The 14,380-nt window shown below is 72.9% G+C and overlaps 3 protein-coding genes across 3 annotated transcripts; all 3 read left to right on the top strand.

Moving 5' to 3' along the window:
- Positions 1 to 572: 572 nt before the first annotated feature.
- On the top strand, positions 573 to 1,075 carry S100A10 (S100 calcium binding protein A10). The gene is made up of 2 exons (XM_035570784.2): positions 573 to 742; positions 849 to 1,075. The coding sequence occupies exons 1-2, from the start codon at positions 611 to 613 to the stop codon at positions 1,008 to 1,010; spliced, it is 294 nt and encodes a 97-aa protein (XP_035426677.1). The 5' UTR covers positions 573 to 610; the 3' UTR covers positions 1,011 to 1,075.
- A 916-nt stretch (positions 1,076 to 1,991) lies between these two features.
- THEM4 (thioesterase superfamily member 4) lies at positions 1,992 to 4,122 on the top strand. The gene is made up of 6 exons (XM_035570785.2): positions 1,992 to 2,297; positions 2,917 to 3,076; positions 3,148 to 3,298; positions 3,381 to 3,491; positions 3,597 to 3,721; positions 3,958 to 4,122. Exons 1-6 carry the CDS (start codon positions 2,229 to 2,231, stop codon positions 4,014 to 4,016), a joined length of 675 nt encoding a protein of 224 aa, XP_035426678.1. The 5' UTR covers positions 1,992 to 2,228; the 3' UTR covers positions 4,017 to 4,122.
- A 1,040-nt stretch (positions 4,123 to 5,162) lies between these two features.
- Positions 5,163 to 13,894, top strand: RORC (RAR related orphan receptor C). The gene is made up of 10 exons (XM_050716844.1): positions 5,163 to 5,169; positions 9,975 to 10,060; positions 10,207 to 10,348; positions 10,741 to 10,965; positions 11,351 to 11,472; positions 11,554 to 11,686; positions 12,196 to 12,303; positions 12,391 to 12,496; positions 13,124 to 13,238; positions 13,739 to 13,894. The coding sequence occupies exons 1-10, from the start codon at positions 5,163 to 5,165 to the stop codon at positions 13,892 to 13,894; spliced, it is 1,200 nt and encodes a 399-aa protein (XP_050572801.1).
- The last annotated feature ends 486 nt before the right edge of the window (positions 13,895 to 14,380 follow it).

Below are 14,380 nucleotides of genomic sequence, written 5' to 3'. Positions count from 1 at the left end.
TGCAGAGGGTGCCCCCCCCCATTTTTCCCCAAGGGCTGGGCTGGTTCCTGTTCCGGTGGCGGGCAGCTCCTGGCCCACGCCGCAACCCACGGGGGGGTCCCCAAAACCAAGCCTGGACTCTCCCACACCACCCCCCGCAGCACCAGGGGGTCCCCTGCGGCTGAGCTGGGAGTGGGGGGGGGGTCACGGCGGTGGTTGGGGCACCCCAGCACCCCGCTTGCTTCCCCCCAGATCTCTGATCTCTGCCTCCCTTCCCAAAACCAGGGGGGGGCTGCATGGGGTGTGTCCGCCCCCCCCGAGTTGTGGGGAATCCAAGGGGGGGGTGCTGAGCCCCACCCAGGGAGGAGGCACCAAAACGCCCCCGTGACTCAGCCAGCCCATGACGCCGGGGTTCCCTAGGGTGCCCCATAGCACTGGGGGGGGGGGGGGGGAGTGGACGAGGGGGGGACACCCGCAGCATGCCCCCCCCCTCTCCCCCCACACCCGGCCCCACCCCGCGGCCGCTGCCCAGAGCTGAGTCACCCGGGCGGAAAGCTCCGGGTGTGTGCTGAGCGCCGCTGTGCCCCCCCCAGAGTCCCCCCCAGAGCCCCCCCGGAGCCCCCCCGCAGCCATGCCGTCCCAGATGGAGCACGCCATGGAGACGCTGATGTTCACCTTCCACAAGTACGCGGGGGACAAGAACCACCTGAGCAAGGAGGACCTGCGGGTGCTGATGGAGAAGGAGTTCCCCGGCTTCTTGGAGGTGAGCGGGGGAATAATCTGGGGGGGGGGGGGGGGGGAATAAATCTGGGGGTGTCCAGCCCTGGAAGCGGGGTGACGGGGCCGTGACCCGGCTCTGCCGTCCGCAGAACCAGCGCGACCCGATGGCGCTGGACAAGATCATGAAGGACCTGGACCAGTGCCGCGACGGCAAGGTGGGCTTCCAGAGCTTCTTCTCGCTGGTGGCCGGGCTCACCATCGCCTGCAACGACTACTTCGTGGTGCACATGAAGCAGAAGGGCAGGAAGTGAGCCCCCCCGGCGCGGCCCCGGCCCCGCGCTCCCGCCGGACCCCAATAAAGCTGTTTTGTACTACACCGGGGCTGTCTCCTTCCTTCGTGTCCCCGTCCCTCCGGGGTCCCTGTCTCCTTCGTGCCCCCATCTCATCACCCCTTCCCCTTCGTGCCCCTGTCTCACGTACAGGGCTGTATGAAAGTCTATATGGGGCGGTATGGGGGTGTAGCGGGGTCTGTAGGGCCCATAGAAAACCAGAGGGGTGGGGTGGAGGCTACAGGGGCTGTACAGGGCTTTATAGAGGATCTACAGAGGTTGCACAGGGGTATAGTGGGGGGTCTACAGGGCCCGTGCAGGGCTGTGTAGGCGTATAGGTGATCTGCAAGTGCTGTGGAGCTTTGTACGGAGCTGTACAAGTCACCTGTAGGGGCCGTACAGGGCCGTTAGGAGCTGTGCAGGGACGGGTAAGGCTGTACAGGCGTCCGTAAGGCTGTGTAGGGTGGCTGCGGTGCTACCGAGAGCAGCACAAGGATATACAGGGGCTGTATGGAGTCATACAGGGGCTGTATAGGATCATATAGGGGCTGTAAGGGGGCCCAGAGGAGCTGTACGGGGCTGTATGGGGTCCATAGGGCCTCTCCGGGGCTGCACAGGGAGCCCAGGAGCTCGGGGGGGGCTCTGCAGGGCTCTGTAGGGGACCACAGGGGCTGTGTAGGGCCGGTGGCGCCGTGCGGGGCCCCTTGGGGGCAGCACAGAGCCGTGCAGGGCCGTGTGGGGCCCCCCCCGGGAGGTGCGGGGCCGCACCGGCCGCCGGGGGGGCCCGTGGGGCTGTGCGGGGGCGGGCGGGCCCCCGGGACCCCCCAGGGACCCCCCGGGACCCCCCCCAGGGCCCCGCAGGCGCCCCCAGGGCGGGGCAGGGGCGCGCGGGCACAACGGAAGCGGCAGAGGCCCCGCCCCCTCCGGGAGGCCCCGCCCCTCCCGATGACGTAGCGCGGTGGGCGTGGCCCCGCGGCCCAGCGGTCGCCGCGTCCGGAGGTCGCGCAGCGCCGCGGGCGCAGCGGGTGGGGGCGGGGCGGGGGGCGCTGAAGGTCACGTGTCAGGGGGCAGCGGGCGCCGCGCTGACCTTTGACCTCTGACCCGCCGGGGGCTCCGCGGAGCGGGGCTGACGTCACCGCCGCGCCCGAGTGACGTCAGCACCGGGTCTCCCTGACCGGCCGTGACGTCACCGCCGGCGCCATGTGGCGGAGCCGCGGCGTCGTGGCGCGGGCACTGGGGGCACGGGGACGGCCCCGGGGCACGGGCACAGTGAGTGGGACGCGGGGACACGGGGACAGGGGGACGGGGACACGGGGACGGGGGGACACGGGGTGGGGAACACGGGGACGTGGGGCAGTGACACAGGGCCACAGGCTGGGGCCGTGGTGTTGGGACATGGGCTGGGGACATGGGATGAGGACATGGGGACGTGTGGGGACGTGGGGACCTGGGGTGGGGACGTGGGGTGGGGACGTGGGGACGTGGGGTGGGGACGCGGGGTGGGGACGTGGGGACGTGGGGTGGGGACGCGGGGACATGTAGGGACATGTGGGGACATGGGGTGGTGACACGGGTACGTGACACGGGGACATGGGATGGGGAACACAGGTCCATGGGGTGGGGACATGGGGACATTGGGTGGGGACATGCGGGGACGTGGGGTGGGGAAGATGGGTGGTGACACAGGGACATGGCACAGGGACATGGGGGCATGGGGTGGGGACGAGGGGCAGCAACCGGGGCACACGGGGTGGTGACATGGGGACGGAGGGGACGCCCCGCTGGGGACTCACCCCGAAGTCCCCTTGCTCCTCGGAGCCGGAGCGTCCCCAGGGCCGGACCCGCTGTCAGCACCGCTCCCCCCGTGTGTGTCCCCGTGTCCCCCCAGGCGCGGTGCTCGGGGCCGGCGGCCCTGCAGGACCTGGCGGTGCCCAACGGGAGCTGGAGCGCGGCGATGCGCGAGCACTACGAGCGCCTCCTGCGCCGCACCGCTGACGGCTCCTGGCGCCGCGTCCCCTCCTACCGCAACGCCCTCGATCACTTCCCAGGTGACAGCCGCGGGGTGACGGGGCGGGGGGGTGTCCTCGAGTCCCCGTCGTCACCGTCCCCGTGTCCCCAGCTGCGGCCGGGCAGGGGATGGGGACGCGGCTGTTCCTGCGCAGCACGGACGCCGAGGGCGCCGGCTTCGAGTACGTCACCTTCCTGCACAGCGCCGGCAACCGCGCGCTCTGCCTCTGCCAGCCGGGGCCGTACCTCGAGGGCCACCCCGGGTAGGTGCCGCCGCTGCCGCCGCCGCGTGCCCCGTCCCGTCCCGTCCCGTCCCCCCCTGACCGCGCTCCCCCGTCCCCGCAGCTTCATGCACGGCGGCGCCATCGCCACCATCATCGACACCACGCTGGGGACCTGCGCGCTGGCGGCCGCCGGGCGCGTGATGACGGCCAAGCTCAGCATCGACTTCCTGGCGTGAGTGGCACCCCGGGGACACCGTGTCGGGGTGGTGTGGGGGGGGGTGTCCCGGTTTCCGCCCCCCCCCCCGCCGGGCCGTGACCCCGCGCGCTGTCCCCGCAGCCCCGTGCCGCTGGGCTCCGTGGTGCTGGTGGACGGCGGCGTGGACAGGCGCGACGGCCGCAAGATCTTCCTCTCCTGCCAGGTGCGCGGCGCCGCAGGGGACACGCTGCACGCCGAGGCCACCGGTGAGGACGGGGGGCACTGGGGGGACGGGGACACCGACACCCCCGTCCCCGTCCCCTCCCCACAGAGCTCCCCCCACCCCGGGTCCCCGTCTCAGGGTGATGCCGGGTGGCAGGCAGGAGAGGGCGCCAGTGCCCTGCTGCCACCCGCTGCCACCACCACGCACCGTAGGGGTGGGGGGCAGGGCTCCCGGTGCCCCCCCCCGCCCTGCCGACCCCCCCCCCCCTCTCTCCCGCAGCGCTCTTCATCCAGCTGGATGCCGCCAAGTCCCCCCCGGCCACCTGCCTCACCCCGTGACGCCGTGGCCCCGCTGGCGGGGGGGGGCCCAGGGTGGCCCCACGTCCCCTGTGTGTCCCCCCCCCGCCGGTGGCAGCCCCCAGATCAGAGCGCTGGCAGCCAACGACGTCCTCGTCTCGCGGTGCTTTTGTGGGATTCGGAGGCGTCTCCCAAGGGGTGGCACTGCGGGGCCCGTCCCCAGCCCTGTCCCCAGTCCCTGTCCCCAGCCCCACATTGTGTCCCCTATGGCCTTCCCCCGTCCCTGTCCCCAGCCCTGTCCCTGTGCCCCCATCCCAGTCCTGGCCCCCAGCCCCATATTGTGTCCCCTGCCCCCTGCCCTCGTCCCTGTCCCCGTCTGCCCCCCTCCCGTCCCTGTGCCCCCCGTGTCCCCCCTGTCTGGGGGCTGCGGGAGGGGCAGGGGCAGGGCCCCGGGGGAGGGGGCGCGGTGGGCGTGGCCTGAGGATGTGGGCGGGGCCGTGACTGCTGCGGGGGCGGGGGCAGTGGCACGGGGCGGGGCCGGGAGGGGGTGGGCGTGGAAAGGACGGGGGTGGGCGTGGTCATGAGGGGGTGGGCGGGGCCGGGCGCCCCCCGTGTCCCGCGCTGCGCCCCGGCCGCGGCGCCCCCCGTGGACCCCCGGACACGGACACGCGTGGCCGCCCCCCGCCCCGCCCGGCCCCGCCCCCCTCGCGGCGCCCCGCGGCCCCCCCACGGGCGAGCCCCGCGCCCCCCTCGCACGGCGGGGTCCCGGCGGGGGTCCCACGGACGCCCCCCACGCGTGGGCGCTCCGGAGCCGCGCGGGTCCCACGGGCGCCCCCCGCAGCCGGGCGGGGCGGGGGGGTCCCGGCGCTCCCCCCCCGGGGCCGGGGGTCCCGGCTCCTCCCGCGGCCGCGTGCACCGTGGGGGGGGAGGGGGGGCGTGGGTCGCGCGTGGCCGCGGCCCCCCCGTGGCGCGTCGGGGTCGGAGCGGTCGCGGGGGGGGGGGTTGGGGCCACCTGCGGCCGCTCCCCCCTCCCGTGCCTCAGTTTCCCCCCCGCGGCGCCGTGGAAAGTCGGAAATTTCCAGTGCGTGGGGCCGGGGGGGGCAGGATGCCGGGGGGGGGCAGGATGCCGGGGGGGGCCCGGCGCCCTTATAACGCCTGGCCCGCGCCGCCCGCGCCGCCGCCGCCGCCATGCGAGGTAGGGCCCGCGCGGGGGGCTGCGGGCGGGGGGTGCGGGTGGGCCGGGGGCTGCGGGTGTGCAAGCGGCAGGCAGTGCGTGTGCAAGGGTGTTGAAGCAGGTGTGCACGTGTGGAAGGGTGGGCGGTGTGTGCACATACGTGTGTGTGCACATACGTGTGTGTGCAGGTGGGAGCGTGGCGGAGCGGGTGCTGTGGTGTGCAAGCACAGGGGGTGCGCGTGCAAGCGTGTGCAAGAGGTGGGTGCTTGTGGGAGCAGAGGTGTATGCGTGCAAGTGTGGAGGAGCCTGCAGGAGTGAGAGGGTGTGGGTGTGTGTGTGTGCAATGCACGGGGTGTGCATGCATGTGTGTGGGTGTGGAGGATCGTGCAGGGTGTGCATGTGCGTGTGCAAGCAGGTGAAAGGCTGGTGAGTGTGCAAGGAGGTTGGAGCGCGGGGTGTGCAGAGGTGTGGGGTGTGCATGTGCGTGTGCAAGAGGGTGGGCTTGTGAATGTGTGTGCAGATGGATGTGGGCATGTGTGTGCAAGCGTGTTGGGGCAGGTCTGTGCATGTGCAAGCGTGTAGGAGCATGAGAGGGAACGTGTGTGCACGCAGTCCTACAGAGCAGGCGTGTGGGGGCAAAGCTGGGGGGTGGGCACGTGTGTGCACAGCTGTGAGCATGCAGGGTGTGCACGTGTGTGTGTATGCACACGTGGGCACAGCAAGGTGCTTGTGCAAGCAGGTGGGAGCATGTTGGGGGGGGGTGTGCACACACTGAGTGTGCCACACGGGAGCATGGATGTGTGCAGAGGCAGTGTGCAGGCGGGCGTGTGGCTGCAGCCGTGCATGTGTGTGTGAGCACACGTGTGTGTGCAGATGCATGGCAGCGTGCACAGGAGTGTGCACATGTGTGTGCAAGAAGGAGAGCACCGTGAGCCACCAGTGCCCCGTGTGCACGAGTGTGCTGCGGTGTTGCACGGGCTGTGCAGCTCACACGAGCGTGTCGGCACACGTTACACCGATAGCGTGTTCCGGGGCACGCTTGGCTATGCACACACACCAGGCTGTGCGCACGCGTGTGGTGGTGTGTTGCCACTTGTGCATGCGTGTTGCTGCGTGTGCACACGCATTGCAGTGTGTCTCTGCCAGCACACACGTATGAAGCGTGTGCACGCGTGTCAGGGGGTGCACGCGTGTCGCCGTGTGTCCCAGCCGTGCGGCAGCCGCCGGCAGCCCCTTCCCCTCCCTGCGGTGGCAGCGCCGGGCGCCCCAGCACCCCCAGCACCCATGGGTGCCCCCCGCACCTGCGGGGCCGGGCACACGCGCGTTAGATGTGGTCGGTGCCAGCAGGTGCGTGGGGCCGGCGCAGGTGACGGGGACGGGGACGGGGACACGCAGGTGGCTCCGGGCAGCAGCCGCAGCCTCGCACGGGCGCAGAGCCACCGCCACCGCCACCCCCCGGTCCCCGCCGCCGTCCCCGGCCACCCCCCGGTCCCAGCTCCGTTGGCTCCAGGGACACCAAGGGTGCAGCTCCCCCGACTCCGTGTCCCCAAGGGGGGCCCCACGTCCCCATGGGGGCCCCGCAGCCCCACCGGCGGCCCCATGCCGGGGTTTTCTCCGCCGCCGCCGGTGCCACCCCCGCGTCTGGCCCGGGGCGGAGGGGACCTGGCCGCCGCCACCGCTGAGTCAGCGCCCAGCGGGTGGCAGGACCCCCGCCGGCGGCGAGGGCACGGGGGTCCCGTGGGTGCCGTGGGGGAAGCCCGGGGGGTCCCGGGGCTCCGGGTCCTCGCCCGAGCCACTTCCCGCTGCGTCACGGCGTGTTGGCCCGTGCCGTGACGCGCCGGCCTGTGCCGTGGCGTGTTGGCCCGTGGCACGGCATGTTTTGCCGTGACGTGTTGGGCTGCGCTGTGGTGTTGGGGGGTGGGAGCCCGGCCCCAATGTACCCCCCCCTTCACAGGGTCACTGGGTGCCCACAGGGACCAGAGCGTCCCCATGGGGCTGGTTGGTGCCAGCGGGTGCCGGTGGGGCTCACTGGGAGCTTGTGGGGCTCACTGGGTGCTGCTGGGGCTCACTGGGAGCTGCTGGGGCTTACTGGGAGCTGCTGGGACTCACTGGGTGCTGCTGGGGCTCACTGGGAGCTGCTGGGGCTCACTGGGTGCTGGTGGGGCTCACTGGGAGCCATCAGGTCCCCATGGGACTAACGGGTGCCTGTAGGGCTGCTGGGTGCTGGTTGGTGCCTGGGGGGCTGACGGCCACCAGCGGGTGCCCATGGGGCCACCGGGTCCCCCATGGGGCCCGTGGGTGCCCCTGGGTCCCCACAGGGCTCGGCAGGTGCCGGTGGGTGCCGGCGGCACCGGCGGATGCCAGCAGGTCCCCGTGGGGCTGGTGGGTCCTGTAGGGTCCCCGCGGCGCTGGCGGTGCCGGTGGATCCCCGGGGTGCCGGGGGGCACCCAGGGGTGCCGGGAGCAGCGGGTGCCGTGGGAGCAGCGGGTGCAGGCAGGTGCCGGGGGGTGGGCGGCCGGGCGAGACCTCGTCGACCTCTCGCCGGCGGTTCCCGGCAGGAGCGGCACCGAAACGGCGCTTCCTGGCAGCCGCCGGCACCGTTGAGTAATGCGGGCGCCGGGCCCGGCTGAGTCAAAGCCCCGAATTCCCAGGGCCCCTCCGGCCGCCGCCGCCGCGGGGGTCCCGGTGCCCAGCCCCGGATGCGAGGGCGGCCCCCCCCCGGCCCCAAAACTGGGTCGGGTGGAAAAAGCCGACGAAGCGGCTTCGGCCCCGGGAGGAAGAGGTGTGCGTGTGCGTGCGTGCACCGGCACCCAGGAGCGTGCACGAGCCTTGGCGGGCGTGTTCTGGTGTGTGCAAGCGTGCACAAGCGTGTGTGTGCGTGTAGCAGCGTGTGCAAGTGCGTGTGACAAGCGCAAGCATTTGTGTGTGTGTATGCAGGCACAGGCATGTGCAAGCTTGCACAAGTGCACGAGCGTGCACCGACTTGCAGGAGTGTGCACAAGCATTGGCAGGTTTGCCCAGCACTCTGCAAGTGTGCACAAGTGTGTGCATGTGTGTACCAGCGTATGTAAGTGTGCGTGACACGCACAAGCATTTGTGTGTGTGTGTGTGCAAGCACGGGTGTGTGCAAGCTTGCACAAGTGCACGAGCGTGCGCCAGCTTGCAGGAGCGTGCCCAGGTGTGCCTGGCTCTGTGAGCGTGCACATGCGTGTGCAAGCAGTGAGGAGCAGGCACGCGGGTGACAAGCTGGTGGCCCTGGGGGACCGGAGCCGTCCCCATCGCCCTCGCTGGGCTTTGGGGCTCCGGGTGCTGCTAACGAGGCCTCGCTAACGAGCTGCGATCCCGGTGCCTGCGCTGGGGGCTGGCAGGGGCTGGGGCACCCCCTGGGGCTGGGGTCGCATCCCCCCCCTCCCCCCCGCAGTGTCCCCTTGGCTCTGGTGTCACCAGGGCTGAGCCATTTGCCCCCCCAACACCCCCAGCCCCAGTGTCCCCCATCTGTGGTCCCTGGGGCAGCCTCTGTCCCCGGTGTCCCCACCCCTGGTGGCTCCGGTGTCCCCCACCCCGGTGTCCCCCATCCCTGGGGGTCCCCATTCTTGGGTGTCCCCATTGCCCACCCCAGCGTCCCCATCCCCAGCGTCCCCATCCCCGTGTGCCCCCGACCCCGGCACCCCCCTCCCGTCCCCCCTCTCCGTGGGGCGCCCCACGGGCGCAGCGGGGCCGTGGCGGGCGGCGGGCGCCTTCCTGCGAGGTGGGGCCGCGTCCCAGTTGTGGCTTCGCCGGCGCTCGCTGCCGCTGCGGTTTTGGCAGCCGCCGGCCCCGGGCACCCCCGGACCCCCGCGCCCTGCAGGGCCCACCCTGGTGGGGACACGGGGGGCACCGGGGAGCCCGTGGGGAGGGGGGGTAGGGGCATGGTGTGGGGGGGGCAGAGCCCCTCGGGGACATCTGAGGCCATGGGGGGGCTGTGAGAGCCAGGGGGGCCGCAGGAGCCCTTGGGTGCCACGTGAGGCCCTGGGGTGACACGTGAGGCCGCGAGGGACACGTACGCCTATAGGGACACGTACGCATATAGGGACTGTGGGAGCCCATAGGGACCGCGGGAGCCTATAGGGACCATGAGAGCCTGTAGGGACTGTGGGAGCCCATAGGGACCGTGCGCGTTCCTCTGGGCAGCGAGTGAACCCGTAAGTGACACGTGAGCCCTATGGGGCCACGGGAACCCGCAGGGCGAGGCGAGGCCGTGGGAGACGTGAGCCCGCAGGGAGCGCGTACGGCCACCGCGGCCACGTGAGCCCGCGCGGTGACACACGCGGACCCACGAGGGACACGTGAGCCCGGTGGGGACACGTGAGGCCCTTGGGGACACCGGAGCCTACGTGGGACCTGCGAGCTCACGCGGGGCAGCTGAGCCCACAGGGGCTGTGGGATCCTATAAGGGCCCCGTGAGCCCATAGTGACTGCGGGATTCCATAGTGGCCATGGGATCCCATAGGGGCCGTGTGATCCTATAAGGGCCCTGTGAGCTCATAGGTGCTGTGGGATCCCACAGGGGCCGTTGGGTGCCAAAGGGACCCCGTGAGTCCATAGGGGTCCTGTAAGCCCATCAGGGCCATGGGATCCCATCGGGGCCCTGTGAACCCAGAGGCACCCCGTGTGCCTGCTGGGGGCACGTGGTTCCCCGTGGGACACGGGAGCCCCAGGGGGTGCACCCGGGCACCCAGGTGGCACGAGTGGGCCCATAGGTGGCAGATGGTCTGGTGGGTGAGCCCATGGGGACCCCGTGAGCCCAGGGGGGCCGTGGGCGCCCACGCGCTGCCTCCCGCCCGCAGCCCACATCGAGGTGATCCCCTGCAAGATCTGCGGGGACAAATCCTCGGGGATCCACTACGGCGTCATCACCTGCGAGGGCTGCAAGGTGAGCGGGCTGCGGGCGCGCGGGGGGCACCGGGGGTGCTGGTGGTGGCGTGGCGGTGACCCCCGGCGTGGCGGTGACCCCCTGGAGTGGTGGTGACCCCCGGTGTTTTTGGTGACCCCCCCCCGTGGCGGTGCCCCCCGGCGCAGGGCTTTTTCCGGCGCAGCCAGCAGGGCAGCCTGAGCTACGCCTGCAGCCGCCAGCAGAACTGCCCCATCGACCGCGCCAGCCGCAACCGCTGCCAGCACTGCCGCCTGCAGAAGTGCCTGCGCCTCGGCATGTCCCGCGACGGTGGGTGACCTCCCCCCACGTGCCACACCCCCCCACCCAGCGGGGGGCACCCCAGCCTATTGCTGGGTGCACCCCCCCGTATCGCTGGGTGCACTCGTGTATAGCTGGGCGCCCCCCATCATAGGGTCCCCCCCGTTGTTGGATGCCCCCCTGTTGCTGGGTGCCCCCTCCAGCACCACTCCCCCCCCCCCCGACTCCCCTGGGGACCCTGGGGCCCATTTGCCACCCCAGGGAAGGAGGCGGGGGGCCTGGAGGCAGCGGGGCTCCAGGGGAGGCCACGTGCATGGGGCTGGAAAGCCGCAGTGCCGGGGCTATGTGAGGCTGGGGGTCGTGGGGGGGCATGTGCCCACGCACCCACATGTGTCCCCACGTGTCCCCGCGTGTCCCCGCAGCCGTCAAGTTCGGCCGCATGTCCAAGAAGCAGCGGGACCGGCTGCACGCCGAGGTGCAGCAGCAGCTGGAGCAGCGGCAGCGGGAGCGGGCGGCCCAGGGGGGCGCTGCCTTCGCCCTGGGGCTGCCGGGGTGCTGCGGCCACCCCCTGCCCCCCACCGGCACCCCGGGGTGCCCCGGGCCCTGCGAGGGAAGGGCCAGCTGCAGCCCCGGCACGGAGGCGGAGGGCGAGCGGCGGGAGGGCACCACACGGGACCGGGACCGGGACCGGGACGGGGACGGGGACGGGGTCAGGGACGGGGACGGGGACGGGGACGGCCCCGACCTGTGCCCGCGCCCCGACGTCGGCAGCGGCCTGGAGTCTCCCACGTGCTCCGGGATGGAGATCGGTGAGTCGCCGGGCTGGGGCTGGCACCCATGGGTGCCACAAAGTGGTGAGACATGTCCCTGTTGCCCATGGGTGCTTGGTGGTGGTGGGACCTGGCCCCATCACCCACGGGTGCCACAAACTGCTGGGAGCCGGCACCCACGGGTGCTCGGTGGCGGGGCAGCTGGCCCCGTGGGGGGGCTGCCCCCCGCCGTCCCCCCCCGCCACCGGCCCGGTGCCCGCAGAGCTGCTGGCCCAGGACGTGCTGCGGTCGCACCGCGAGACCTCGCAGCCGCGCACCGAAGAGCTGCAGCAGCGCCGCTGGGACACCTTCAGCCGCGAGGAGGTCTGCGCCTACCAGAGGAAGGTGAGACCCCCCCCCGGGGGCGCTGGGGGGGGGGGCGCGGGGGGCGCTGGGGGGCCGTGGGGTGACGGAGGGGGGCCGCAGCCCATGCAGGAGATGTGGGAGCGCTGCGCCGGCCGCCTCACCGAGGCCATCCAGCACGTGGTGGAGTTCGCCAAGCGCCTGCGCGGCTTCATGGAGCTGTGCCAGAACGACCAGATCGTCCTCCTCAAGGCTGGTACGGCCCCCCCAGACCCCCCACCCCCAGGCCCCCCAGAGCCCCCAGCACCCGGGGGTGACTCGGTCCCTGCAGGCTGCCGCGGTGCTGCTGGGGCGGGGTGGCCCCGAGGGATTGGGGTGGTCCCGGCAGGGGGGGGTGGTGGTGGGTGCTACGGGGTGCTCTGGTCCCAGCAGGGTGGTGGGGAGAGCCCCCAGGGGCCATGGGGACCCTGCTGGGGAGGTGGCAGTCCCCAAGGGTCCCATCTGGCAGGTGGCAGTCCCCAGGGTCCCACTGGGGAGGTGGCAGTCCCACAGGTCCCCCTGGGGAGGTGACAGTCCCATGGGTCCTATCTGGGAGGTGGCAGTCCCCGAGGGTCCCCCTGGGGAGGTGGCAGTCCCCAAGGGCTGCTGCCACAGGGGCATCCCCCCGCCCCCCCCCCGAGCCGCACCGTGGGGCCCTGGCTCGGGACCCCCCGGTGCCACCGTCCCCGTCCCTGTCCCCGTCCCCAGTCCCCCCCGCGCTGGCAGGCGCCATGGAGGTGGTGCTGGTGCGCATGTGCCGGGCCTTCAACCCCGACAACCGGACCGTCCTCTTCGAGGGCAAGTACGCGGGCACGGAGCTCTTCAGGTCCCTGGGTAGGGACGGGGACACGGGGGGGACACGGAGGGGACGCGGGGGGGGACCGTGCCCCCGGGGGGGGCGCTGACGAGGGCTCCCCCCAGGCTGCCACGAGCTCGTCGGCTCCATCTTCGACTTCGCGCAGAGCCTGTGCGCGCTGCGCCTCTCGGAGAGCGAGGTGGCCTTCCTCTGCGCCATCGTCCTCATCAACTGCCAGTGAGGGACCTGCGCCCCCCAAACCCCCCCTGGCCTTTGCCCAAATCCCCGCCCTTTTGTCCCAAAGCAGGTGCTGGGTTGGGGGGTGGGCGCCCCGGCCCCACGCGGTCCCTGTGGGGTCCCCACCCTGCGGCTCCCTGGGCCTGGCCGGGCACCGCTGCCGCTCCCAGCCCCTGTCCCTCTCCTGTCCCTGTCCCTGTCCCGTTGTCCCCATCACTGCGCTCATCCCACCCTGTCACGGTCCCAGCGCTGTCCCCATCCTTGTCACCAGCCCCGTCCCCGTCCCAAACCTGTCCCTGTCCCCACCCTGCCCATCCTGTCCCTGTCCCCATCCTTGTCACCAGCCCCGTCCCCATCCCAAACCTGTCCCTGTCCCCACCCTGCCCATCCTGTCCCTGTCCCCATCCTTGTCACCAGCCCCGTCCCCATCCCAAACCAGTCCCTGTCCCCATCCTTGTCCATCTCCAGCCCTGTCCCCACCCCGTCCCTCTGCTCACCACATCCTGTCCCCACCCCTGTCCCCATCCTCATCCTGTCCCCGTCCCCATCCCATCCCCGTCCCATGCCGTCCCCCCCCGTCCCCCCCATCCCCGCCTGCCACCCACGTGCCGGTGCCGTGTCCGCAGACCGCCCGTGGCTGCAGGAGCAGGCGAAGGTGGCGCGGCTGCGGGGGCGCCTGGAGGTGGCCTTCCGCCTGCTGCTGCGCCGCACCCACCGCGAGGGGCTGCTGGCCAGGGTGCGGGCGGGGGCACGGGGGGGCACCGGGGGGGGCACGGGCGTGGGGGTGTCGTGGGATGGGGGGGGGGGGGGTGACACGGGCATGGGGGGGCTGGGGGGTGCTACAGGGGGGTGCTGTGGGGCATGGGGAGGGGAACGTGGTTGTGGGGGGGCGTCCTGGGACATGGGGCCTTGTGGGGGGGGTCAGAGGGGTGCCACGGGACGTGGGACATTCGTGGGGGGGGGGCAATAGGGGTGCCACAGAGGTGCCGTGGGGGGCGTCCTGGGACATGGAGTGTCATGGGGGGGTCAGAGGGGTGCCGTGGGTGGGTGCCGTGGGACACGGGGGGGTTGCGGGGGGTGCCCCGGCCATAGCGAGGGCCGCGGAACGTGGAGGGGGCCACGGGGGTTGCACGTTGCTAGGCCACCGGGGCACGTGGGGGTGACGTGTGCCGTGTCACGGTCACCCCACGGGTGTCCCCCCCCCCCCCCCGTGACACGCGTGCCCCCCCCCCCCAGCTGCCGCCCGCGGGCCGCCTGCGGGCGCTGTGCTCGCAGCACGTGGAGCAGCTCCAGGCCTTCCGCCGCCTGCACCCGGGGGCGCTGCCCGCCGCCTTCCCCCCGCTCTACCGGGAGCTCTTCGCCGCCGACGCCGAGGCCCCCGGCCCCCGCTGAGCCCCCCCCGGGCCCCCCCCGGGCCCCCCCTCCCCCGGGGGCTGCGCGGGGGGGCAATAAAGGATTTGGGGGGTGAAATGGCGCCGCCGTGGGGTTTGTCGCGCGTGGGGGGCCGGGGGGCTCGGGGGGCACCGGGAGGACCGCAGGGGGCGGACCGGGAGGGCGCGGGGGGGGGGCGCGCGGAGGCCGCGGGGCCGCGACACGCGTGGGGCCCCCACGCCCCGCCCCCAGCCGTCGGGGCGGGCCCGGCGCCCCCCCGCTGCTCGCCCATTGGCTGCGGCGGGGCCCCCGCGCGCCTCCCATTGGCTGCTTCATTCCAAGGCAGGTGCGCGGCCCCGCCTCCTTTCCTCGCCCCCCTCCCGTCCGATTGGCGGGGCGGGGGCGGAGCGGCGCGCTGATTGGTGGGCGGCCGGCCGGGGGGCGGGGCTGGCGGCGGCGGGGAGCGGGAGGCGGCGGCGGTCGGGAGCGGAGCGGGAGCGGCCCCCC

The sequence above is a fragment of the Cygnus atratus genome, unplaced genomic scaffold, assembly GCF_013377495.2.
Source record: "Cygnus atratus isolate AKBS03 ecotype Queensland, Australia unplaced genomic scaffold, CAtr_DNAZoo_HiC_assembly HiC_scaffold_46, whole genome shotgun sequence".
Lineage (NCBI taxonomy): Eukaryota > Metazoa > Chordata > Aves > Anseriformes > Anatidae > Cygnus > Cygnus atratus.
Note: the sequence above shows the minus strand (reverse complement) of the source record. Positions and strands in the feature narration are given on the sequence as shown.

What these genes read in the sequence shown, in the direction of transcription:
- S100A10 (XM_035570784.2), top strand. Translation starts at nt 611, where the DNA reads ATGCCGTCCCAGATGGAGCACGCCATGGAGACGCTGATGTTCACCTTC. An exon ending in AGTTCCCCGGCTTCTTGGAG is followed by an intron (nt 743 to 848) that starts GTGAGCGGGGGA and finishes TGCCGTCCGCAG; the next exon opens with AACCAGCGCGACCCGATGGC.
- THEM4 (XM_035570785.2), top strand. Translation starts at nt 2,229, where the DNA reads ATGTGGCGGAGCCGCGGCGTCGTGGCGCGGGCACTGGGGGCACGGGGA. An exon ending in CGCCCTCGATCACTTCCCAG is followed by an intron (nt 3,077 to 3,147) that starts GTGACAGCCGCG and finishes CCGTGTCCCCAG; the next exon opens with CTGCGGCCGGGCAGGGGATG. An exon ending in CTCAGCATCGACTTCCTGGC is followed by an intron (nt 3,492 to 3,596) that starts GTGAGTGGCACC and finishes CTGTCCCCGCAG; the next exon opens with CCCCGTGCCGCTGGGCTCCG.
- RORC (XM_050716844.1), top strand. An exon ending in CCTCGGCATGTCCCGCGACG is followed by an intron (nt 10,349 to 10,740) that starts GTGGGTGACCTC and finishes GTGTCCCCGCAG; the next exon opens with CCGTCAAGTTCGGCCGCATG. An exon ending in GCGAGGGGCTGCTGGCCAGG is followed by an intron (nt 13,239 to 13,738) that starts GTGCGGGCGGGG and finishes CCCCCCCCCCAG; the next exon opens with CTGCCGCCCGCGGGCCGCCT.